At 39.4% G+C, this 26004-nt stretch overlaps 1 protein-coding gene and 1 long non-coding RNA gene across 4 annotated transcripts in view; both read left to right on the top strand.

Moving 5' to 3' along the window:
• adam22 (ADAM metallopeptidase domain 22) overlaps window positions 1–26004 on the top strand; it is a 72369-nt gene that overhangs the window by 14059 nt on the left and 32306 nt on the right. For all 3 annotated transcript variants that reach the window (XM_038711469.1, XM_038711470.1, XM_038711471.1), the window contains exons 4-6: window positions 9049–9115; window positions 14144–14226; window positions 17853–17916. In XM_038711469.1, coding sequence (XP_038567397.1) covers window positions 9049–9115; window positions 14144–14226; window positions 17853–17916 — 214 coding nt within the window. The remainder of the gene's footprint in view (window positions 1–9048; window positions 9116–14143; window positions 14227–17852; window positions 17917–26004) is intronic.
• On the top strand, window positions 1752–2613 carry LOC119897633. Its single transcript, XR_005443411.1, has 2 exons — window positions 1752–1865; window positions 2434–2613. It is a non-coding gene; the product is annotated as an uncharacterized LOC119897633 (long non-coding RNA).

Below are 26004 nucleotides of genomic sequence, written 5' to 3'. Positions count from 1 at the left end.
CGGGAGATGGGGAGTGATAGAGTGGAGTGTGTGTGTTAGTGTGTGCATACTCGAGGGAGGTAAGTACTTGAAAGAAGAAAATAGTCCCCGCTTCTTGTCTCCTCTTCTCTCCATCCCCATCTCCTCTTGCCTCAGGCAGGGCTTCTCTCTCTGATCTGTGTGTCGTCTGCACTCTCTTTAGCTATCACATTGGGAATTGTGTTTGTGAGTAAATGCAGCGTATATTACAGATGATTGTGTTTGCTAAGTGGCTCAGCGTCACATCCAGGACTGTGTACAGTATGTCCCGGTATACAAGGGAGTGAGTGCATGTTTGTCTGTGTTTGAGTGTGTTTTGATTTTATTTATGGTGTGTGTGTCAGGAAGGTGGATACAGATTAATTTAATGGAGGTGAGCAGGGTTAAAACAAATAGCAGCATGTATGGAAGCAGTAACGTCGTTAGTATGTATTCATGTGTTTCTTGCAGGTGTGTTAGTAAAGACGTGTCATACTTAAGGCCAAGCATGACTTATTTTGGCACAATGCTTGTTCTGTGCAAAAATTTCAAAATATAGCTCATATGAGGCTTTCAACAGTCTGATATAGACAAAGAAAATATCCTTCTTTCCCCCCATTGCAACACTGGAAAAGGACACACTGTCCAGAGAAACAAAAGGAGGGAATTTTGCACTCAGAGATAAGGTGACCAGATTTCTGAAATGAAAACCAGTAACATTTTTGGTTTGGTGGTCTATATGTCATTAAAAAATATAATGTTATTATATATGAAATGAAAAAGGGGATGAATTTCGATTTTATAATCTGTCAAATATAACCCCATGAATTTAATCAAGTAATTTCAGTGCAGAAATAACCTTTCAGTCAATAAGTAGATGCTCTATTGCATGGGTTGTATTGTAATTTAAAGGTATTTCAACAGGTAAAAAGGACTGGATTGGTTGGTGAACAGCAAGTTAAATAATGTAGAGTCATGAGGATAATTGCAAAATAGATGTATTTATTTTATATATAACTCAGCAGTAAGTCATGTTAATTATGGGCTTCATTCTATATATATATAAACAAGGATATAAGACATACGCCTACCAAACATGTATTCTGTCTGCCACAAGCTTCTGTTATTAACTATAATGACATAAATGTCACACCTAGTTATACGCTATATACTGCAAACACTTATTTTGCCACCATTGTGATTATACCGTTAAAAGACATACCTTTGCTATTACCACGGACATAAAGTCTGCACATTATGTCTGTCTGATCCAGATAAAAGCAGCTGTAGACTGGGCGATACAGCTCCAGACGGGTGTCCCCGGAAATGCCGTTTTCATTTCATTAAAAACGGGGACGTCTGGTCACCGTATTCAAAGATCCCACTTGATTTGTCTAGCTTCTGAATGCATTTTTGTGCAGAACGAGGACTGTGGATTTTGTCCCCTATCACTTACATTGTATCAGGATGGGATCTCTGTGAGTACTGTTTAAAGACTTGAACACGCCTAATGGTGCTATCAGACCAAATGCAAATTTAATCCTCGCGACGCTTTCCTCACGTGAGTACATTCGCTGCAAGTGTTCACACACAACGCGAGAAGGCGATTAGAACCCACGAAAATTCGTTCCAGTTGGAAATCTTCAACTCGCCGGCACCGCCCCCTTCGCGCCGCCCGACAGGAAATCGCGGCTCCACGCGTCTTGCATTGACTTTGTATGTAAACTCACCGCCCTGAACGCTCGCTTCGCTTTTGGTCTGAAAGCACAGTAAGAGTCTACAGCCATGCTAGCAGCAATATTAGGCTGTACTTTGAACTGAATGCTAACATCAGCATGTTAACATGCTCACAAGGACTCGTTAAGCAGGTATAATGTTGACCATGTACACCAATTTAGTATAGCGTGTTAGCATGCTAACATTTGGTTATTAGTACAAAGTGCAGCTGAGGCTGATTAGTGTTTCAGTCATTAACCAAATGTTGGACAATTTAAATTCTGACATGATGATGGCGCTAGATGAAAAATTAAGGTATCATTAAAGTTAGTATGATTCATGCTGAGGGGAACATGAATGTCTTCATGGCAAGCCAATGGGTATTATTGTCTTTACACTTGTTAAAGCACTTTCTAACTTGTTTTGAAAAGTGCTCTTCAAATAAATATTATTATTATTATTATTATTATAAGCCATCCAATAGTTGAGATATTTCAGTCTGAACCAAGGTAGCAGACATTGCCATCCTAGTGTGGACCAATCCTTCAAGGGCAGGGTTTGTGTTTGTAGACTTTCCAGGATGTCAAGCATTGATTTACCAGCTTCACATTTTATGCTATCATTCTTTCTCCCCATCCCCTTATATTGCTTTATTTCTTCCCCCTCTGTCTCTCCCACCCTCTGTTCCCCCCCGCTCTTCTGTTCTTCTTCTCGACTCAGTATGGAGGATTAGTGGAAACAAAGAGAGATCCAGGAGCCGACTCTCACTGAAGACAGAGACAGGAGGAAAAACTGTTGTTCTCTCAGCAGGAAAATATACTAATGCTTCTCTAAAGACTATTGTCAGTCAAAGATTACTTTTCCATTTCCATGCTGAATAAATATAAACTGAAAGAATGGTTTACTGTCAGGAGATTAACTATTTAACAAAATTTACCACTGTGCATAATCTGATGGAGTCTGTGGATAGAAGATGGCAAACAAATTTACCCACAGACACACACATAATGATGCACGTAGGAGCATAAAATAGAATAATCGTATCAGTGGAACATAAAAACTAAACAAGTCATGATTACTTTGTCCCAAGTGTACCGGGCTCCAAAGGCCTGTCTCTTTGTCTCTATGTGGAGTTCACTAAGAATCCACATGTTGTCACAGATACAGACCTGTATGTTCTTCTTCATGCCCACAACATTCCCAGCCACTGTATAATTCAGGAGTCAAGACAATTTGGCCTGAATGTTGTGTGCCATACACCCAACTGCATTATGGGCCAAAAGACTGCAGAGAACGGGAATACGAGCTTTCAATTTGATTCTTCCTTTTATGTTCTGTTTGCATAAATATTTCTTGTTTGTGAGCATCAGAATTCCCTGTGCTATAAGAGAAGGGAATCCCAGTGACTATGCTGGTGGAATTGCATGTCAAATAAGTGATTGGAGGGTGAATGAATTATAGCCTGGAGACCTTTAATGAGGCCTCAGTGTGAGGAGAGGGTGGGTGAGGCTAGAGAAGGGGTGGTGGGCAGGTGAGAGCAGCTGCAGCTGAAGAAACCTCCGAACTCTCCCTCTCTTCTCTCCTTCATTCCTTTTCGCATCTTTATTTCTCATATGCACCTTTCCTTCCTGCTGCACTCCCCCTCCATGTTTTCTCCGTTGCACTTATCCTTTCACATCTCTCTTTCCTCAGCAATCCCCCATCCTCATTACGGACCCCTGACACTGCACATGCTCAGTCCTTTGTGTAGAGGTGCCCTTTTATTACAGGGTTAAATAGCAAAAATCCATAAATGGAGTGGAAGTCCATTTGATGACTGGTGCTTGTGTGTAGATGTGTACCTGGATGCGTAATTTTCTTCATTTTTTTTTTTTTTTTTACGTGTGCTTATGTTTGTATTAAGTCTGCTAGATTAGCCTGCGAGAAAGCAATGAAAAGCCTGCCACCTCAACACCAATCCGCTCTCTCTCTCACACACACACACACACACACACACACACACACACACACACACACACACACACACACACACACACACACATAAACATTAGTCCTGCCAATCTGTCCTTTTTTGTGCTCTTTTTCATCCCAGCGCCATGGCGGTGCTAAGCAACACAGATCGTGAGAGGAATTTTAGACCACACGGAAACTTGGTTTTTGTGTGTGTGTGCATGATTCTTTTTAGGAGATTGAACTGGGTTGCCTAGGCAGATGTCTTTTCCCAGAGCAACTCACAACAAAATGCTTTAAAGGAAAGATGAAGTTTGATGTGACTGACAGCCAGATGGACTCAATGCACTCACTGATTCTCAGTTGTTACCTCCTCAAGACCCACTTAATAAAGTTGAATAAGTCTTTTCAGAGCAACATTTTCCCAGCAGAAGCAGCATCAGTGCTTTTAGGTTTACATGCATGTGTGTGTGGGGGCTGGCTGACATTAAAGTGTAGAGAAAGCTAGAAAGGGATGCGATTATTATGTAAATGGCTGCTCTAGGTTGCTTATGAAAACTTGTAAGCTGAAAGTAAGAGCGTCTGTGGACCCACCTCCGAAATCCCCTCCAGGCCTGATTGACAGCTGGACGCAGGCTGTCAAACAGATGTTGCCGCGACGACAGAGCCAGAAAAACTCTCTCTTTCTGCCAGTATAGTGGAGGATGAGGAAAAAAGCAATGAGCTAAGAGAATGAGAGTAACAGACTCTGAATGAAGTACAAGATGAGCAAGAGATACAGGTGCTGTTCGCTTCGCCTCTGTTTAAGCCACACATCTGGTCTGCACACCTTTAGCTCCAGAGCTACGCAAATATGTCTGACATGAGATAGACCACTTGTGCCGACATAAATCTGTTACTTTTAACTCTTGACTCTTGACTGATAATTTATTACATTTATGAACATAATTACATCTATTTCTGTTTTCCCTGTTCATCCCATTTTTTCCTGTTAATTTCTTGTTAATGAAGTCCTCAGCTTTGTCTTCCCAACCGCCTCCCTCTGATCAGCATTTAGGTTGAAAGTTTGCCGCATTTATGTCCACAGAGAGATAGATCACATGCAAACAGCGCACGAGAGTACCTCTGTGTTTCTATTTCTGTCATTTTTTGTGTTTGTTTCCGAATCCGAGTGAAGCTTCAAAAAGATTGCTCACATTTATACATTTATATATAAGTGTGTACGCATGTTAACAGGAAGAGGAGGGACTGTATGCGTCTTACTACATTTGTGTGTGCATGTCAGTGTGGGGGATGGGGTCGAGGCTGAGTTTGCGTCTTTGTCTGTCAAATAAATTATTTAAATCCCCTAACAATTAAAGCTGAAATCTGTTATCAGCGTCCTCCATTAGTTGCCTGTGTGTCTGCTTTGCTGCCTCAGTATGCTCTTTGCTTGTTCTCCCCCGTCTGGGATCAGCGTGACGCCGAATAAAGATCACAAGCACTGAATCTTAAATACACATCCCAGCAGAACAAAGGCTAGTGACCCTGGGACTCGTGCACACCGAACATCGTCATCATTGTATAAATATTTTGATAGTGATTCTTTTTGGTGCAAAATGTTACTTGTGTCTGAGGTGATGTGCGTGTGTGTGACATTACATATACTATAGATGTCACAGAGGGTTTTCATGGCTGTGCATGATGGGATATTAGGGCCCTAAGGTCTGTATTCACACCTTGTGCCTCACTTTCACTGCCTCTTTCCTTTCCTCTGTCTCATTATTCCCCCCTTGATGGCCATTCTCTCCCTCTTTCATTTCACCTCACTCTCAACTCACTCTCCTCTTTCCCTGCATATTTTTTTATTGCTGTAGAAAAAATGGCCATTAGTCATCTTAAACAGCCTCCTGTTCATGCTGATGTCAGGGCCTTCATTCAAATGGAAAACTTTTACTTCCTGAAAGAAAGCTCAGTTTATATTTAAAAAACACACGATATGTCTGCCTTCAAAAGCAAAACTATTTCCTACCATCTGCCTTTTTATGACTCATTACAGTTACTGATTTTCCTTTGCTTTCAGCAGTCTGTCCCTTTGTCAAAGACATCAGTTTTTTTAAAATGGTGGATATAAGAAACTCTAATACTACCTAGAGGTGGTCCACTCCTGTTTCGAGTCTTTAAGATAAGCTAAGCTAACAGGTTGCTGGCGAAGAAGTTTGCTAGCTTAGCTTACCGAAGTGAGAGTGGTATCCAGTGCCCCTAGGAGACTACATCAAACATATTGTTTTGTCCAATACCCCAAAGATACGGTTTACAGTAATGTAAGCAGTACATTCTCACTATGAAGAGCCTGGAACCATGAAATGTTTGGCATCTTTGCTTGGAGAATAGGTTAAGTTATTGAAACACTATCAAAGTATTTGCAGATTACTTTTCTGTTGATAAACTAATTGATTAAACGTTTGTAGTACTGTCACTAATCAGTTCTGTGTTGAATGTGTTGCGTTTTGAATGGATTTAGTATTAGTTTTATGCATTTTGACTTACAAATACAGTTTTTATCTGTTTAGTAATCTTCAAATATTTTTTATTAATAATAAACTTTATTTTATTATAGAGCACTTATCAAAACAACGTTCAAGGTGCTTTACAGAGATGGAGAGAAAAATGAAATTAAATAACTAAAGTAAATGATAAAAATATGAGAAATAACAAGAAAATAAAAGACAAAAAAGCAGGATAAAAGAAGAAATAAAAAAAGAATAAAAATAATGAATAAGAAGACGGCTTGGATAAAATCAAGATATGCCTTCCGATAAAAGTGTGTTTTAGAAGTGACATTAAGGAAGGCATGACTCTGACAGACTAATTTCCTCAGGCAGGTTGTTCCAGATCCTTAGTGCCCTGACAGCAAATGCTCTGTCCCCTTTAGTTTTCAGCCTGGACTCAGGAAGAGGCAGGAGACCTGAGGCCTGAAGATCTTAAACTAAACAAATCTTATAAAAGATTATTAAAAGATCCAGAATATAATCTCTATCCAGGTTAATGAAGAGCCTTAAAAGTAATCACTAAGATCTTAAAATCAATCCTAAAACAATCAGGGATCCAATGTAAAGAGGCAAAAACAGGTGTGATGTGATTGTACCTCTTGGTTCTGGTGATAAGCCCAGCAGCTGAGTTCTGTAAAGTCTGTAGTAATTCTGAAGATCTATTATTATTTCTAAGGTGATAAAAACATGACTGCTACGCTTAGTGATGTGTTGCCTAAAACATATTACTATCAAATAAGACACCAAAATTTCTTGCAACAGGCTTGATATATTGTGACAGGGGACCGGGCAGCATTTGTTTCGTGATATGATGGGTCCAATAACAAGGATTTCTGTTTAGTTGGAATTTATATCAGCCAGGCAGTCCTGTAGGGAACTCTACTGAGGTCAGTGAGCTTAACAGGGAGGTACGACTGTGTGTCATGTGCAAAACAATGGAAAGAAATACCATTTCTACGGATCAGGTCACCCAAAGTGAGCATATTATGGATAACTGGTCCAAGAATTGACCCTTGAGGCACACCATGATTGATAAGACAATAAGATGACATAAAACTGTCAATTGATGCCCACCCAGTGCCTCAGTCTATCGAACAGAATGCCATGGTCATTTGTATCAAAGGCAGCACTCAAGTCCAGATTGAAACTTTTGCTATTGTTTTCCACAGCAGCAAGGAGCTGCTTAGAAACATTTTTTTTCTCAAGAATCTTTGAAATAAAAGGCAGTGTAGAGATTGGATGATGTTTGTCTCGGATGTTAGGATTAAGGCCAGGTTTTGTTTTAGGAATAGGTGGACGCAAGCAGTTTTAAATTAATCCGAGACACAACCAGTAGACAGCAAGCTGTTCAAATTTGATAGGAAATATGCACTAATACAATCCATGACTTCAAATAAAAACTTACTCTCATCTGAGACATAGTTTCTTTGAGATGAGGCACAATAATTGAAGATAAGTTTTATTTATTTTTTTTAATTAACCTTTATTTTAACAGGAAAGTCCCATTTAGACACAGTCTCTTTTACAAGGGAGTCGCTCCAGGAATCCCTGAGTGGGTGATCAGCATCTAAAAAGGCAGATCTTATTGACTCCACCTTTCCCGCAAAGTGTGATAAAAACCTTTCACAGTCAGTATCACGATCATCAGAGGCTCAGGGAGAGGCTGGGTATTATCTTTCGCCAATGTATAAATTTCCTGCTGTGCGGGAAAAACAAAATCTTCACAATTTCACCCACATTTTCCATCCGTCACTGTATGCTCAAACTGTTTATGTGACACAGGTGTTACATTTTGTATCAATTTCTGCATTCTGACACAACAGTATTGCCAGTGATTTAGTTTTTTGGAAAGTATTCCAAGGCCCCTTATTCAGCAAAACTAAACTCACTTTAATCAGATAAAAATCTTCTTGTTATGCTGATTGTACTGTACTGTACTGATTTTTCTAATGCTCTCTTCTGGTGCAGAATTGGCTGGGATATGTTCTTAACATTTGCATTGTGTGTGTATGTGTGTGTGTTTGTGTATACAATACAGATTACTGTTGGCTCTGGCACTGCTCAGTCAGTGTATATATAAAGAAATAAAAGCCCACTCCGACACTGCCTTGTGTTTATGTATGTGATCGTGTGTGCCTGTGAATGTGTGTGTATATGTGTGTCCATGTCCAGGTGATCTATTTGTGAGATAAGAGGCTAAAACTTTTACCTATATTATATTTTGAAATAGGCTGAAGAAGGTATGAATCCCCGTTCACATACCGCATTCCTCTTTGTGTTTGTGTGTGTGTGGCTTTGTGTGCACTATAGCTCATTCATCTCTGTCTCAGATTGGGCCTGCAGTGTGTATCTCCATTGGGATTCTTGGGTCCAGCTCTGCTGAGAAAGCACACACAGACTGATTTCCTGTTATTTATGCCACTCTTTGTCTTCCTTGCTCTCTCAATTTATTTCTTGCCTCTTTCCCATTCTGCCTGTGTGACTTTTTTTTTTACTCCTTACTGACCTTCAGGTGTCCTTCATTCTTTGGGCACACACACACACACACACACACACACACACACACACACACACACACACACACACACACACACACACACACACACGCGCCAGACATTTGCTAGAAGGCTGGATTTGAATAATTGTGTTTGTGAGAGTTTGTGTGCTGGAAATAGCCTCGTCCCCGTACGCTGGTCATAATTAGCCGGGCTGATGCTCTGAAGCCCTGTGCTGCCAAGACTGAATACAATCTACTTATAAAATACAAACACACTTGTATAACAGAGTGACACTTTAATGAAAATCACACATTTACAAACTTTAATTCTCTTTTGTCTTTCTTCTCTGTTCCCAGTGATCTGCTGTCTTCAGGGTACGTGGAAAGGCATTTGTCAGAAAAAGGGAGGACAGTCGTCAGCAATGTAAGATTCTGCAAATCATCTCTGCTCATGCGCACTCACACTTTCACTATGAGACTATTTGTAGTTAGAATGGAAGCTACAGTGTTTTCATGGTGCTTCTGGTCTTGACACTAAGACCCCATTCACCCCTGGTGTTACCATGCAACTGGTTGTCAATACAGGGTGTAAATGTATGCAGAACATACTCCACTCAAAATGTTAAATATTTTTATATCAGCAATGGATAAAATGTGTAATATGAAATATCACTCGAAATGACTAACCCATAGAGAATTATCATCGGTGAACTTAGTGGAGCATTTAGCAGCTACACGAATTAGTGTTACTTAATTTCTTTTTTAAGATGTTTAATTTGTTGAGAAAAAAGGACTGAAAAAAGCTTTTACTTAATTTTACTCATATTTGTTGACAAAGATTTTATCATAATTGTTTTGAATGTTCTACCTCAGATTTGTGAAGTGATCCACTGCGTGGCCTCAAGTGTTGACCATAAAGAAAAGGTTAAACCACAATCGGGTTTCTTTAACTTTCACTCAGCAAAAATCTCTCGAAACTCGAAATAAATAACGATTCAATAGTTATCGTGATAATTATTGATATTGAAAGATGAAAGTTTTTATCGTGATAACATTTTTGGCTGTATCGTCCAGCTATAAGCAGATAATATATGAATGTTGTGTTTACTGCTTCTTGTGTACGAAAGTGGACAAAATAAATCTATTAATTCAGATTTAACATCTCAAGCAGGCCTAACAAGAAGCTACAGACAACCATGTTAGCTTTTTAGAAAGCTAAAATAAGTAGGGCCCAAATAGCAGAATCATACAGCCATTCAGTTTTGTTCATCTTAGATTTCGGACGACCAAAGTGGAACTGAAGCTGTGGTTTAAACCATCAACTAACATGAAATTAAGATTGCTGTGATAATCCTCTGAAATCCGGACTTACTTAGTTACAGGACACACACTGAGGCGTCATCTCATAAGTGTGTGTGTGTGTGTGTGTGTGTGTGTAGGGGGGGGTTGGGTTATAATGGTCAGGATTTACTCAGCTAAGCAGCAGATTAGTGAGTTATTAGATACTTTACGGAGAATGATCCAAATTACTACACCACATATTGTGTGATATAGTCACTTGGTAATTATGGAACGTATTATAAAGCAATCTTTCTGTGAATTACTTTATCTTGAAAATGAATATCCATAATGTACTCTGTCTATTCTATTGTTATGCTTTCCTTTTTAAATAGTGGAAAGAATAATAATATATTGCCTCTTTATTAACAGCTGCCGTTCAGGAAGGTTAATTTGAGACGAGCTCCTGTTTGTTACTCTGCTCACAGAGGTCAAAATGTCATCGTAACACAGCTGCTGCTGTCATAGGTCTAACTCAGAATCCCCTTTGTTCATAATAATATTACAAGGAGTACTGTCTAGATCTGCTCTATATGAAAAGTGTGAAGAGTTAATGTAGTACATAGGTAATAGAGGGAGTACATACTGTTAATTGTGGTAGCAGTTCTAACTTTTTGTCCACATTTAGTTTATTGCAATGAATGTAGGACAAATCCCAAATCCTTGTTTAGCACAAAACATATTCCACTGTTCAGCTAAAGCAAACATGATGCTACAGCTGTCTATAATAAAGTAATTATTGTAAAATTTATTTTTATTGCTACGATAATCCGGAATCAACAAATGAGGAACACGAGAGGATATATGAAACGCACCAGATTTGGAGACAACGTTTTGAACTTTTTAACAATTCCTTGCTTTGTTAGACTTGGCTTTTGTGTGCTGAACAAAAATTGTGAAAACTTTCCTTCATCAGTTGTATAGATTTGTAGAAGGAGAGTTGGAGCTCTGCACAGTAAGAATAAAATACTCACCTACCTACTTACTGTTAGGGGTGGGAGGCATGGATACAATCCTATCACAGTGTATGTAATTTTTATATTGCCACATCAATATAAGTTTTCCAGAATATGTTACATGATATCTATCATGATATACACATGTACATATTCTGGCAAATCAATTGAAACTCTGTTTTATAAAATAACCATTCAGGAATGTCTGATTCATCTAATGAGATACCTGAGAAATCATCACACTGACACACCAGTTTTGTTTATTATTTATTTGCAGGGAACCATGCACTTAATCAGAACAGATATTTAAGTATGTCAAAGTTAATGTGCTTGGGTTAGCATAACTGCTAATGTGCACCTGTAGCCCCAACAATACTAAAAACTGAAAACAGATGAAAAACATTATACATACAGTTGCAATTAAAATATACATATAATGAAATTAAACACAAAATTTGTTTAACAATATCAAACAACAAATCAAAGCAAGTATAAAACAGTACGTACGAGTTAGAATCAATCTATAATAACACCATTTAAAACATTCCATAATGGATGAATTATATCTTTGAATGATATGAGCATGGTGATAATAATTGGGTTTGTTATAGAGTACTTTTAAGTGTTTCCTAATCGAAGTGAGTCTGTTGGCCATAATATGGAAACTCCCTTCATATAAAAATCCAGTGTTGCCATAAAGCAGCCCAGCTAGTTAATCTTTAGCACTACTCACAATGGCCTGATACACCTGGAGATGTTACGAAAGTACATCAGCTGTAAGTGGGGATAGATTGAAGTAATTAAAGTGGTACATCAAGTGTTAATACTGTACATGCACAAATTAACTCCACAGACACACACTTTCTGTCCCATGGATAAGTAAAATATTATATATATTTGCGTAATTTACTTATTCCTGTTCATTATCTAATTCCGTGCTCAAACTTTCACTGACATTCAGAGGGCAGAGTGTTCTAATTGTTTACCAACTGTCTGACCCTTTTCATTGTGCATTGTGATGTCCAGATTAGATTAATTACTCTTACATGGGTCTAAGGAGATCACAGATCAGACCAATTTAGCAACACACACACGCGCACACACACACACACACACACACACACACACACACACACACACACACACACACACACACACACATCCTCACTCACTCTGAAGATGTACCCACAGTGCTGGGTTTTGGGTGTTTCTTGCTTTCATGAGAAGTGGAGCAGAAGGTTCAGGGTGACAGGGGAAGAAGAGACGCTGGGATAGTAGAGCACCGCTTATAAATAGCCCTCTCTTGTCTTTTCATTTCACTCTCGCTCTACGTCTCTTTACCCAGCCTCTCTCTCTTCATCTGTAGCTCTCTTTAGGTTTATCTACTTCACTTGTACAACTTCTTCTGTGGCACCCCATTCACATGTTTCGTCTCAGAGCTTGAGAGAGTCAGTGCTGTGAAAATGTAGCAAAAGGTCCCCGTTTTAAAACGAAAACCTAGTAGTGGGGATGTGGCCTTACCGTGATACATGCCCCTAGCCGCAAGCTCGTAGCTTGTTTCCTCTATCCTGTAAGAATCAGACTCAGAAATGATAGCTAAGAGTGAGTAATTGGGACTGAGAGAGAGAAACAACCATAAAACTCAAGAACAACAACAAAGAAAACAAATCAAACTCAGCATGACTGACTCGATTTCAAGAGTCAGTATGTATGAAGATTCATCACACACAAATTTGTATTACTGTAGATTTATGAGGACCCCTTTTTACTGCATAAATCTTCTAAATCCTAACTGTTTGTAACTCCAATTTCTGTAAAATAGATAATTATGTAAATTAGCGCTATCAAAATTATGTGGCCATGCTTGTTTGAACTCAGCCCCTTAGTTCCATTAAAGAGGAAATTTTAGGAGTATTTCTGCATTTTGGGAAATACATGTATTCACTTTCTTGCTGAGAGTAAATATAAAGCCATGGACCAACACCTTTAAAGCTCACTAATTAGCACATCATATCTCCTTTGTATAATCCATACAGACAATAAAGTCTAAAAACAACACAACAGAGTCCCTTTCTGGTGTTCATCTCTTGGTGACCACTAGATTTTAGAGCTGCTCGTAGATGCATTTTGTTAACAGACATGAGAGTTGTATCCATTTTCTCATCTAACTGAAAGTCAGTAAGCGTACTTCCCAAAATGTCTACTAATTCCTGTAAGAAAAATCATCATACAATGATATTTGGACACTGTGTGCTTCCAACTTCGTGGCAACAGTTTGGGGAAGGCCCTTTCCTGTTACAGCATGACTATATTCAGGCGAAAATGCCAGGTCTTTTAGAGTGGAAGAATTTGGATGGCCTGCACAGAGCCCTGACTCCAGACCCATCCAATGCTGCTGAGCTGAACTGGAAGGGGTGCTCATGTAGTTTAATGAGAACAACAAACACATGCATGCATCCTCACACAAACCCATACGACAGGCGTGGATTTGGATGAAGTCCACAGAGACAGAGCTGGAGGTAGAAGACGACGAAGCAGTGCGTTGCTCAGCATCAGATTGTAGAGGCGAAATTGATCCTTTGATAAAAGCTGCGTTTCCTCAGGGAGACCGGCTTCCTGCCTAATGGCTGTTAGGCAGCAAGAAATGGACCAGGAAGTTATGGCCTGCAGAGCACTTAGACACTTAGACATCATACACGTCTATAGAAAATAAATGTGTGTTTACGCTCCCAGAGAGGGAGGGGGGCGCACACTGCACACGCATATAGACAGATGGAGATAAAGAGTATGAGTGGTTGGTGGCGAGCCGTGACAGAGATGGAAAAAACTTTACGAGTCACCAAAGCTGTTGCCTCCTATTGTGGGTAGAAGTTGGGATGGAGGAAAGAGATGTCACAGAGCAGCTTACACCCAGATTGCAGGATGTGAATGGGTTAAGCTCGAAGTGCAAAGTAACACATAGTACATGTACATGCACATATCTACACCAGATCGCACTTTTGTGCGTTAGCAAATGAATTCTGTGTGATCGATTGCTCTGAACTCATTTCCTGATGGAATATGGTAATAAAAAAAAATTCACTCTCTGTTTGAGTGTATGAGACATTTTAGCAGGTAACCATGTGTATGATCTTAATCTGTGTGTGTCTTGCTCACAGGGAGGAGAGCACTGCTACTATCAGGGGAAGGTCAGAGACATTCCTCTCTCCTTTGTGGCTCTCTCGACCTGTCATGGATTGCAGTAAGTACAAATTTTATGTGTGTGTGTGTGTGACTTTATTTTGTTATTATTTATTCTTTAGTCTGTGTGTCCAGGTGCTGTTCCTTGCTCTCATGTATCCATTAGGTCAATGTGATTAGTTTTAGCCAGGCCTTCTTTGTCTCTGCATTTTTCGTCAGACAGATTATCATTCACACAGACAGGTGCTGCTCAGATGTCTTCTCTTCCTGGCGTTGGTATTTTTAGAGTTTGTGCTCTAAAGCAGCGCTCTGTTGAAGAGAGATGGGTCAGAAACAAAGCCTGCTGGGAGGAATGCATGTACACTGTATATGCGTCTTATGATTTAGTGTGTGTGTGTGCTAATATACTGTATGTAGGAAGAGAAGCAAGAGATCAGTTGTGGACATCCTGCATGTTAAAAATGTATAATGTGGTATTGAATGTCCCCACGACCCTGTACGCAGGATAAGCAGTTGACGATAGATGGATGGATGGATGGATGGTATTGAATGTCATTGTGTACAGCTGCATAAAAAGGCACCTGGGAATAATTAGAACACGCGCATATATTACAGTTTTTCACAGTTGTTTACACACATTTCCTTAAAGGAAACAGTATTTTCCTGAAATTGTGAACATAAGACATAAACACCCACACTGCTTTTTAACACACTAAACAGTATATTTTGCACTTGCTGTTTTTACATTAATTATTTAGGTGTCTTAAAAAGTAGTTGCCAAAGAAATAAAGCATTTATAGCAATCTGACAGAAAACAAGAAAAAGCCCGTTGTCAGCCTGATCTGCTGCTCATTCATCAACAGTAATCCTTATATTCATGGTGTGATTCATCATGTTTGTTACTGTCTGGACCCCGAGGACTGTGCGTTAATTTATGTTTAGTTGTGATGACTGAATATTTTTAAATTGAATAACAGGGATTTCTCTAAGAAAACACAAAGCGTGTGGTAGGTAGAACCGCCTAGACTTTTTATTAAATGTAAATTTAGGTTTGGGGTGTGATGACGGAAAGATCTAAGCTTTATGAAGTCTTTTAGTAGAGAGTATATAACAACATTCACATCTACACATTGTTGACAGTATACGCTATTTCATCTAATTATCCCTTTCAGGTGTTTCTGAAAGCATTATTATTCACTCTCACTCCATTGTGCCTCATCAAAGCTAGATTCAATCCAAATATAATGTCAGGCTGAAAAAAGCAAATAATCTGTGCAGATAAATAAATTCTGCTAATTAAAGTAACCAGACTGATACTTGCTGAATAAGCTAGCTTTAATTACGTTTTGTATATTTCATGTGATTGTGGCAACGTGTTTGGCAGCACAGCAAATAATGTAACGGCACACACAAAATAATGAAAAGTAGGTCATGAATTAGTCAAACCCAAAGAAAGTAAATATATTTGATTTCAATCTCATGTGTTGGGGTTTTCATTCCAATTGATATTCCCATACTGTGTGTGTGTGTGTGTGTGTGGGTGTGTGTATGGGTGTGAGTGTATGTGGGTGTGTGGGTGTGGGAGAGGAGTTGAGAGACAGAGTGAGAGGGAAAGAGTTAGAGGACTGCATGGTGGTGTCGGGAGGTTAGACATTAGAGGGAGAGTATTTCCCTTATGCTTAGTCAGGTATTTACCATAATATACATCCTGCTCTCTCCTCTTTCTCTCTCTCTTTCTCCATCTACACAAGCACACACACACACACACACACTCTCACATCACACAGAGAGAAACTTTACCCTGCAATGTATTACCTTTATAGAGGGATAGTGATCTCAGCTTCATCCATCACATGAGATTTAGACAGTTAAGCAGAGTTCCTGTTTTAGCAAATTCTCACACTGATTAAGAAATTATCAGCCTGAACACTTTGCATTCTCATTTCCCAGAAACCCGAATGTTCAAAAGCTGAGCCCTTTAAAATCTGCTTTTAATTCAGAACAACAGTGTGCTTCATCTAAGCAACTTTGGTTGTTGCCACCAGTGCAAACACTATATGATGTAGCTTTAAAGCCCGTCGCTAACTCTAGTTGCTAAACTAATTTTTTTTGCTGTTTGGTACTGAGCAGTTAGAGGCTCATAGAAATAGATGAGTTCAAATTTTTTAACTAACGAGCTAAGTTTTAGCATTTGTTCTGAAAAGACCTTTAGTATCGTTCACGAAGGGTTTGTCATTCAAAGGAAATTAATGGGGTAGTTTGATCAGATTTGATTGACAATGACCTGGCAATTTCTGTGATCACCTTTAGATCCAAAAATTCTGATTGGTGCACAGATGAACGTGACATTACTTTTTTCCAACTGAGCCTTGCCTACTTCAAATCATTGAGAAAGGCGCAGACACAAGTTTCTCATGTGAAATTACCAGAAATTGTTCTAACTTTGGCAGAAAATTGTGTGTTCATGTAGGATCCCAATGCTGATAGTAAGAAGCTGATTGAGAAAATAGGCACCTTTAAAAAAGAAAACAGTGGAAGAATTGTGAATTTTTCCTTGTTGTCTCAAAGCAGAATGACTAGTGTTTGGTTTGGGTTGCAAAAACTATTAAAATCAACATCAAACATTTGTTTTGTGAACTGCAATAAGGACTACATGTTACATTCCGCTCCATACTGATGTAATAAAATACAGGGATAATAAGACACTAAATAGAACGCAAATAGAACAAAATGACTCAAAGCAATCTACACTTTGACCTGTGTTTTCTTTCTTTTTTTTCATATGTGTAATCTGCTGTAAGTGCAATGTTGGACCAGGGTGACCAGTGTGTTGAAGGTGAATTCTGTATATTGAAGGCCAGAAAGAACAGGCAGATGTGTGTGTTTGCCTGCAGTGTTTACCCTCCTGACTTCACAGTTTGGCCCGACCAATCTCCTAAAAGCTTCAGATAAAGTTAATTAACGGATGATTCTTTTTTTGTACACATGCGCACATACGGGCAGGGCGGAGACAAGGAGACCTTTACCCAGCTGCTAAATGAGAAATTGATCTCTGACTTTTTAAAATGATTGCTTGGACAAACTTGTGTGTGTGTGTGTGTGTGTGTGTGTGTGTGTGTGTGTGGCCTCTCCCTCACATACCTTTATATGGCAAATGTATTTAGAGTTTTTAAGTACACAGTGAGTGAAAGTGTTTATGACGTCACTACATCTTTCAATGAATATCAGGAGGATCATCAGGATTTACACCGATTTTCTGCTAAAATGCTTTCGAAGATGTCTTAGTCATTGCAACGTGTGGTCAACCAGTTCAAACTCTTTCTCATTTTTCCAGAAATAAAATCCTTAGGTGACCTTTAAGTTATGCTGTGTGGGGGGAATCTCTCAGATCACTGCATGACCTTTTGTTTCACATTATCCTCCACCCCTCCTAAGCTGTAGATATGCCAAATACAGCAGTCAGGACAGAAACAAGAGGGACCTTGTAGTAGTGCATTACAGTTATTATTTTGACAAATGCTCTAATAATACAATAACCCCCCTCAGGCAAGCGCTGAAATAGCTAATGTATCATACTGATAGCTGAGGAGGAGTTGAATTCAGATGCATTATTCCTTTTAGTGTTGAATAAAACAACAGAAACTGTCGTTGATATGTGCTCTCCGCTCTCCTCTCTTTCTTCTTCAGTGGGATGTTTTTCGATGGCAATCACACCTACATGATCGAACCTGGAGGACAAGGCAGCAGCGATGTAAGTACTCCACACGAAAATGTATGTATGTACTTTGTAGGAGCCGGTGGTGGCTTCTCTTAGAGGGGTTAGTCAATGTTCTCTTCTTTGATTATTGATTACTCAAGAAAATAGTCAACAGATATATATTGATAATGAAAATGATTGTTAGTTGCAGCCCTGTATGAAAGTGGATACTGTTACATAATTTTGATACAATATATAGTTATTCCTGGGTTTTCTGATGGCTTAGTGGTTAGGGCACATATAACCGTGACGTTGACCTTCCACATCCAGCCGAGAACCCGTGTTGCATTTCATACCACTCTCCTTTTTAACAAAGTAAAAAAATATTATCCTTGAAGTGGGCGACACGGTAATGCAGTGGTTAGCATGATTGTCGCCTCACAGCAAAAAGGTCGTGGGTTCAAACTCCGGTTGCCCCGGCCTTTCTGTGTGGAATTTGCATGTTCTCCCTGTGTCTGCGTGAGTTCTCTCCGGGTGCTCCGGCTTCCTCCCACCGTCCAAAGACATGCGGTCTAGGTTGATTGGTGACCCTAATTGTGTACCCCGCCTTTCGCCCGATGTCAGCTGGGATTGGCTCCAGCCCCCTGCGACCCTGTACGCAGGATAAGCGGTTGACGATGGACGGTGTCAAATTTGAGGCTTGGTTAGGCTGATTTTTCAGTAGGTTTGGTCAATTATGCATCCGTACTACTACTTAATTCACAAGCTACCCAGCGGTATATTAAGTAATTTTAATGAGCCCCACCTTTAGCAGCTGCATCATTAATTATTGCATCAATAATTATAATCCAATAATATAATAAACATTATTCTGAAATGGGCCATTCTGCATAATGAATACTTTTACTTTTGGTACTTTAAGTACATTCTACACTTCTACACTTTTGTACTTTTACTTCAATAATAATTTGATTGCCAATTTGTTACAGCCCTCTGGAAGCTAATTTGTTATGTGATTTGTGTATTTGTTTTCCTTCTAAACATAAATTATTGAAGATTTTTCTTACACAATGAAACGTGTTGCTTTAAATTCGAAGTAGGCATATCATTCTCAAACAACAATAATATTTCTCAGTTTCAACATCTGATTTTTGTGCTATTTTCAGTTAAAGATGGGGTTTAAATGTTTTGCACATGATCACATTTTATTTATATTTATATTTAACACAACTTTTGTGAAAACAGGGTTGTGTATATATATATATATATATATATATATATATATATTTGGTTTTACCAAATCATGATTGCTACTGTTTCAAATATCCTGAGTTACTCCACACTCTGTCTGCAGTGAACTGCAAAAATACCCTGGCTGGAAATCAATGTGCTACAGGACTGTGTGTGCAGCAGATGATGATGTGGTATTAGAGGATTCATACACAGGTCAGTTATTGTCCTGAGAGGAGGTTGAGACAAAGCCAGAATCAGTTTCAGATCACACAGCAGTCGTCGCTACTTATGAACCCTGAGAACGACGCAGAGGTGTCAGGACAGAGATATTTGCTGGGTCACAAAGCCTGCAGACAGTAGAAAAGCCCTTGGCCAATTAGATAATAACAATTACAGGCATTATGGTCGGTACGAAAGGACAGATCTGAGATTGAAAAAAAAAAAAGCGCCTTGAGCTTTTAGTGAAAGAACAAGCCACTGATACCCTGCGTGTGTGTCCTTTTTGCTCTAATTAAAATGTCCAGAAGAAGTGTGTGTCTGGTGTACCCAGAAAGGAGATAAGAGACGTCAGGGATTTGTGTCTGTTTGTGTCCATATGTGTGTATGTGTCTTCTTGTGTGGAAGTATGTATGTACTCTAATAGGTGTTGGTAGTGGCGGCCTGACACACAGAGCTAATTAAGATTCATCCCCATATGACAGCTTTAGAGGTGTTGAAAGGTCAGATGGGAGAGGAACTAAATTAGATGGACAGTAGGGTATGGCTAAAAGAGGAATGTTACCTCAGAAAAAAGGATGAGAAGTAGGTAGGTACACAGACGGAGATGGAGCTGAGCAAAAAGCACATCACTAGTTATTTAAATGTAATTATATTGCTTGTCATTGTATCTTCTGCAGAGAAACTGTGAAACAAGAAGAACTGATTTGTTTGTTGTTCCTTCAAGCCCACCAGATTTATTTCAAATATGTTACAGCTCTCTCCTCCCTTCCACTTCTTCTTTACTCCCTCCTTTTCTGGTCTCTTCCTCGTCTCCCTTCTGCCTTCGTCATTCCTCTCCAGTGTCTTCTGGAGAGACTGAATTATTCAAGCGATATGAGAGAGAGAGAGAGAGAGAGAGAGAGAGAGAGAGATATCTTAATGCTGCAGCATTCGTCTTCAGAGATACAGTATTTTGGCAGTTTTTTATTGGTCGTTCACACAGTGACGTAAAATGCACATAAAAATTGAAAGAGATTCTCTACTTGTTTGGTTTTTATATGCGTGGCATGCCAGACATAGTATGGCGAAAACACTGTTGCATATTAAATATTAAAAATATAGCAAGACATCTTGTGGTAGCACATATATAAAGCCAAAAAAATAAATAATTTCAAACATTTTACATTTCAAATGAATTACACCAAACAGAAGAAGAACTTTTAATGCTACAAACCTAAATCTTTGTAACTGGTCAACTTAATGACCAGTTATACAATGTTTCATGCGTGAATAACCAACTCAGTCTTTGTGCATCGGGAAACTATTATTTTCTGTTTTATCATACTTAGACAATAGGAAAAAACTGTTTTAACTAAGCTCCCATATCATTTGAGTTGGCACATTGGCAGAGGTGGAAAAGTAACTACTGTAAGTATGTTTAATCACGTATTTTACAGTACAATTTTGAGGTACATGTACTTTATTTCCATTTATCTACTTTATTCTTCATACTTGTGACATTAATCTGCCAGCTTTACTTTGCAGTTACGGATTTTACTTACAAAACATATATTCGTCTTACGACGAACTACTGCTACTTACACATTAATGTACCATTAGCAACGTATAAAATTGTATAACACTCACATGGGCCGCTTTTCTGCCTAATCCGAGTCCTTTTACTTTTGATACGCTGGTACATTTTGCTGATAACACTGCATACTTCTACTTAAGTAACATTTTGAAGGCAGGTCTAACTTGTAATTGAGTATTTTTACATTGTGGTATTATAAAGGATCTAATACTTGTTCCACCACTGCACATTGGACACATTTGCACTTCCTCTTCCAGTGTGTCATGCTGTACACTTTCACCATTTATTTAAATACCAGCTCTCACCTGGGACCAAAGATCTAAGCTTCTAAGATATGGATAGACTACATAAACATGTACATTTGGAAAATATTTGGCACACACATCTTGGCTTGTTAGGTGGAGCAGTCCTGTCTGCATAACAATGCTTGGGACAGTGCTGCCCTCGAGTCTGGTGGTGGCTGTCAGTTTGTCAGCACAGAGCTCTGGATGTCTGCTCCCCGCGGGCAATAGTCCACCCTGACTGTCTCTCCCAGTCTGCATCGCAGGGTTCCTCTCGGTGTAGCTCTTCCTCTATTTCGCTCTGTGTCTATGTATCTTTGTCTCTTTGACAGTCTGCTTGGTCTGCAATTCTTCCGCCCATTTTTGTCACACAAACACACAGATGTCATCTGTGCTCTACATGTATCCTGGGTATCAACTCACACAGACACACACACAGAGAAAATAATGAGTTCATTTTAGAGGTCTCTCTTTTTGTAGAAGATTGTATGCTCAGTCATGTTATTGTTAAAGCCTAAAACAGTCACATATCACTGTGTATCAATTAGTATAATATGCAGAAGCTTTGTGTCCTGTGATGTACTACTAACTCTGGCTGTTATGATCTAGATGAAAGTGATAGAAAAGAAAACATGGCGGGATGGGGGCGTATTGAGATAGAAAGCCGGCATGGTTCCTGTCGGCCATATGGTAAATCCATCTGCCCTTCTTCCGCCAAGACAGAAAAAGTTCTGCAGGACATTAGCTGAGTGTGTCCTGAACAAGCTGCTCTTGTCACCTTGTGCAGCTGAACTGGTTTCAATGTGTCTTATCGTGTTATGTAAATAGGCTTGTGAACAAGTAGACTACAGTTGTGAGCAATACAGAGCGCCAAAATTACAGTTCATAAGCTAGGAATGTGATGTACCCGGGCGCTACATGGCTGATCAGTCAAGAGTGTGTAAGTGTCTGCGTGAGCGTGCAGACAGTTTGGAGTGAGGATGTGTGATGTTGACTTGAATATGCAGAAAACACCATATGTTTATGCCCTCTTGTTTTTTTGGACACCTTTCCAACCCCACCTGGACCTCAGGGCCTCTGCGGCTACATCCCGACAGTTCTTTGTATTTCAGTGAGGACTGAGACAAAGCATAGTGTTTTATTGATGGTGCAGGGACCATGTTGTCAGTGTTGCAGCACATTTCAACTGTGAAGGGCAAAAAAACAAAGACAAAGTGGTGACAGAGTGAATCGACAGAAAGTTAATCACCAGTTTTGATAATTGATTAATCGATTAAGTGATTAATCAAGCAACAAGAGTTACAGCATTTCCTATAGCCATACAACACACTTGTTCTAAGCAAGTGTGTTCACACTGGAAAAGTGACAAAATGAAGAATACTCAAACCTGACAGTGTGCATACTAAATACAGTTGATTTGTGCTGTTGATAGACACTATTCTTTTGGAGGAGGTGTTTCAGAGCTGGAAAAAAACCCCCAAAACTAAAGTTGCAAGTTGGGCGGGCCCTCGCATGTGTTGCATGTCGAGGAGTGAGGTGGCTGCGTTGCAGATTCTGGGGCTCTGCCAGTGTGGCTGTGAATTTCCAATGCGCTTTGGACGCTGAACAAACATGTTAATCATCACTTCCTGTGTCCCCTTTATGGCGCTACATAGCACTTCGCACTACAACTATAAATGAACATGTAGATGTGTTCGTGAAGGACTGTTGTCAAGCATGTAAGGTTTGGTGCAGATGTGAGCATGTACAATGAAGTTGAAACAACTTCCTTTTTCATGGACGCCACGGGCACACCGTTTCACGAAACTCACCGTTTGTACAACTTTTAATCGTCAATGGCTTTAGAGTAGACAGGGAAAATGTCCAAAGTATGGAGTGTGTAAAAAATCCAAAAATAACCATAAAATTGAACATGGCCTACTTCCTGTTGTGTTTAGGGCATCGCTCCAAGAGACTTTTTTGTACATCTGGACATGATACATGTGCCCCAGAAATTTCGTACATGTAGGTAAAACGTGCCGCGGGGGCTGCTTCGTTGCCAGTAGGTGGCGCTATGACTATGGGTGAATGTTGTCTTGTACATGTGTTTAGGGCAGGACTCTTTTCAAACGTGTAAAATCTGGTACAGATGTAAGCATGTACAGTCAAGTTACAACAACTTCTTGTGTCATGGCGAAGAGTTTAACTTTGCCGCCACGCCACCACCACACTGTTAACTGCAAAGTCACGAGTTTTACAACACGGCTTCATCAATGTGTTAAGGGTTTTCTGGGACAGTTTTGAAGTTGATATGTTCAACCTGCTAGGAGTAGTACATTACAGCGTAAAATCTGTCATTTCCTGTTGCCAGCAGGTGGCGCTACGACTTTGAGTGAATATTGGCATATGGATGTGTTCAGAGCAGGACTTTTGTTATACTTTGGTGCAGATGTGAGCAAGTGTACTTAAGTTATAACATCTTAATATTTCATGGCGAATCACCAGTAGGGGGCGCTAGCGAGCCATTTTGCCACGCCCATGTGCGAAACCCATAAAATACAATACATAATTTTCGCCACGTCTGAATTATGTACAAAGTTCGGTGGGTTTTCGAGCATGTTTAGGCCCCCAAAATGAAGGTTAGTTTGCAGAAAAAAGAATTCCTTCAGTTTCAATAAGGACCTCACACGTTTCGTGCTCGGGCCCTAAATACTTTTACAAAGATTTTGGAAACCAAAAGTAAGTCATTAATCTTAAGAAACACATTTTGCTTTCTATATTTTAGTTTAAATGGCAGATTTTTTGTATACTAGCAACTAAAACAGTATATTATGATGATTAGTATGTAGTGCATACTGTACAGAATTGCTATGTTCAACAGATTTGGAACACAGAAGAGTCTATAACCATGCTAGCAGCTTTGCAAGGCTTTACACTAAATGCTAAAGTTAGCATGCTACATGCACAAAATGACAATGCTAAAATGCTGATGTTAAGCAGGTATAATGTTTACAATGTTTACTATCTTAGTTTGGCATTTATCATGCTAATATGTCCAACATTTGGACAGAAGTATTGGCCATGCCATGCAACATTTCCCTTTGTGTTGCTAAAAATGACTCCATTGATGATTCCAGCTTCTCAAATGTGAGGATTTCTTGCTTTTAGAATGTTAGCATCGCTATAAACATATTTGTGTACTATAATACGTGTGATGTTCATAACTGGTCCATGTTTTTACTACTGCAGTTGTGAAATCCTGTGTGGCCATCTGACCTGCAGTTACAAGATGAGGAGAGGTTGGGAATCCTCCCAACCTCTCCTCATCATCAACTGAGGGGGTGGGGTGTTTCAGGGTGAAGGAAGGGGGTGTGTTGATGGGGGGTGGTGGCAGGTTGTAGGTTGGGGGGTGTTCGCTTTAGGGGCCAAGAGAAGGATTTTTTAACACTAGCACAAGCTGTAAATACAGCTCGGTGTGAGTTGGAGCTGATCGGATTAAAAAAAGGGGGGGTCTCCCTGTGTCCTCAAGCCAACTTCATGTTATTAAACCTGGACCAGCCCATTCACTCATGCAGAGAGAGAGCGAGGATGAAACGCATGTTACACCTCCCTGCTTTATATTCATGAGCCAGCAGTCGGTGTCTGAGGTACCATCTCCCTTGGCAACTCAGGCTCCGCCCCTGTCTCTTTGTAGCTCAACATATGAAAGCCATCTGTGTTTAGACCCTAAATCTCCATCGCTACACACTCCCTGCAGAGTCTATATGCTGTGTGTGTATTCTTTAACTGGCTGGGAGTGATGATCTGGGGAACAAAGAAGATGCTGGTCAAGAAAATGCTTTATTAGAACAGCTAATTCAGGAGTAACTGGACAATGATGGATGTTGCTGTGTAAATGTGTTGCAAATAATATCAAAGCAGCTATGTCATACACTTCTTTTAATCATGGTCTTATTAATCATCAGCTACTAAACTCTCAGTCAACATTAAAGTGTCACATCAAAGAAGGAGCTGGCTCCAATTATGACTGCTGCAATTTGGGCTGTTAATTCAGATGCTCAGTCCACTAGGACTACATCAAAGATTAGACAAAACACTGGAGTGCTAAAAGATTCATTTTAATAGAGTGCTTGCCATTCTTAATTGGCTCTGGTTTCCCTCTTGAGCCTACAATGCGATAACTTGAATATTTACCCACAGAGCAGATCAGAGTTCAGGGCAAACGTTGATGAGTTTATGTTCTCTGATTGGCTTTGTTCAGCACATTTCAACTATGACGGCTAAAAAGTAATCTTGCTCCGAAGCCAAACAAAGGCAAAGCAGTATTGTTGTTCATATATTAGTGCATAAATGATTAGTCGCAGCAGACAAATAATTTTGATAGCAGATTAATCATTTAGTCTGTGGAGCTCATTGCTGTGACAAGTCATTTGCCAATTTTCAGCTTCTCCAATATAATGTCTAAGGTGTTTCTCTGTTTTACATCATTGTACACTGAATATATTTTGGTTTTAGATTTCTATTGGGAAAACACAAGTTTTTTGAAGAATTCACCTTGGGTACTGGGCAGGTGTAGTTATTGTTTGTTTTTAAAATGCATACATATTACGTAGTAAGCAGTATTTAGATGAAGTAGATTATCCTGGTGAAACAAAATTGTGAGGGTCACCATTTTTCAACAGAGGAATCGATAATGAAAGTAATCATTAGTTGCTTATGTCTTCTTTCAAGTCTCTAGATTCTTTCACTACATTTGGTAGTTTAGTCTTCGTTAGTGTAAAAAATATGATGATTTTGTCATTTTAAATCAGTGTAGCTCCTGGAGATGGAGAGATTGTAGGTGCCACTGTTAGCAAA

Source organism: Micropterus salmoides, unplaced genomic scaffold, assembly GCF_014851395.1.
Source record: "Micropterus salmoides isolate LMB-PRFRI ecotype aquatic unplaced genomic scaffold, ASM1485139v1 Ms_hic_scaffold_11, whole genome shotgun sequence".
Lineage (NCBI taxonomy): Eukaryota > Metazoa > Chordata > Actinopteri > Centrarchiformes > Centrarchidae > Micropterus > Micropterus salmoides.
This window is presented reverse-complemented; position numbering and strand designations above follow the sequence as displayed.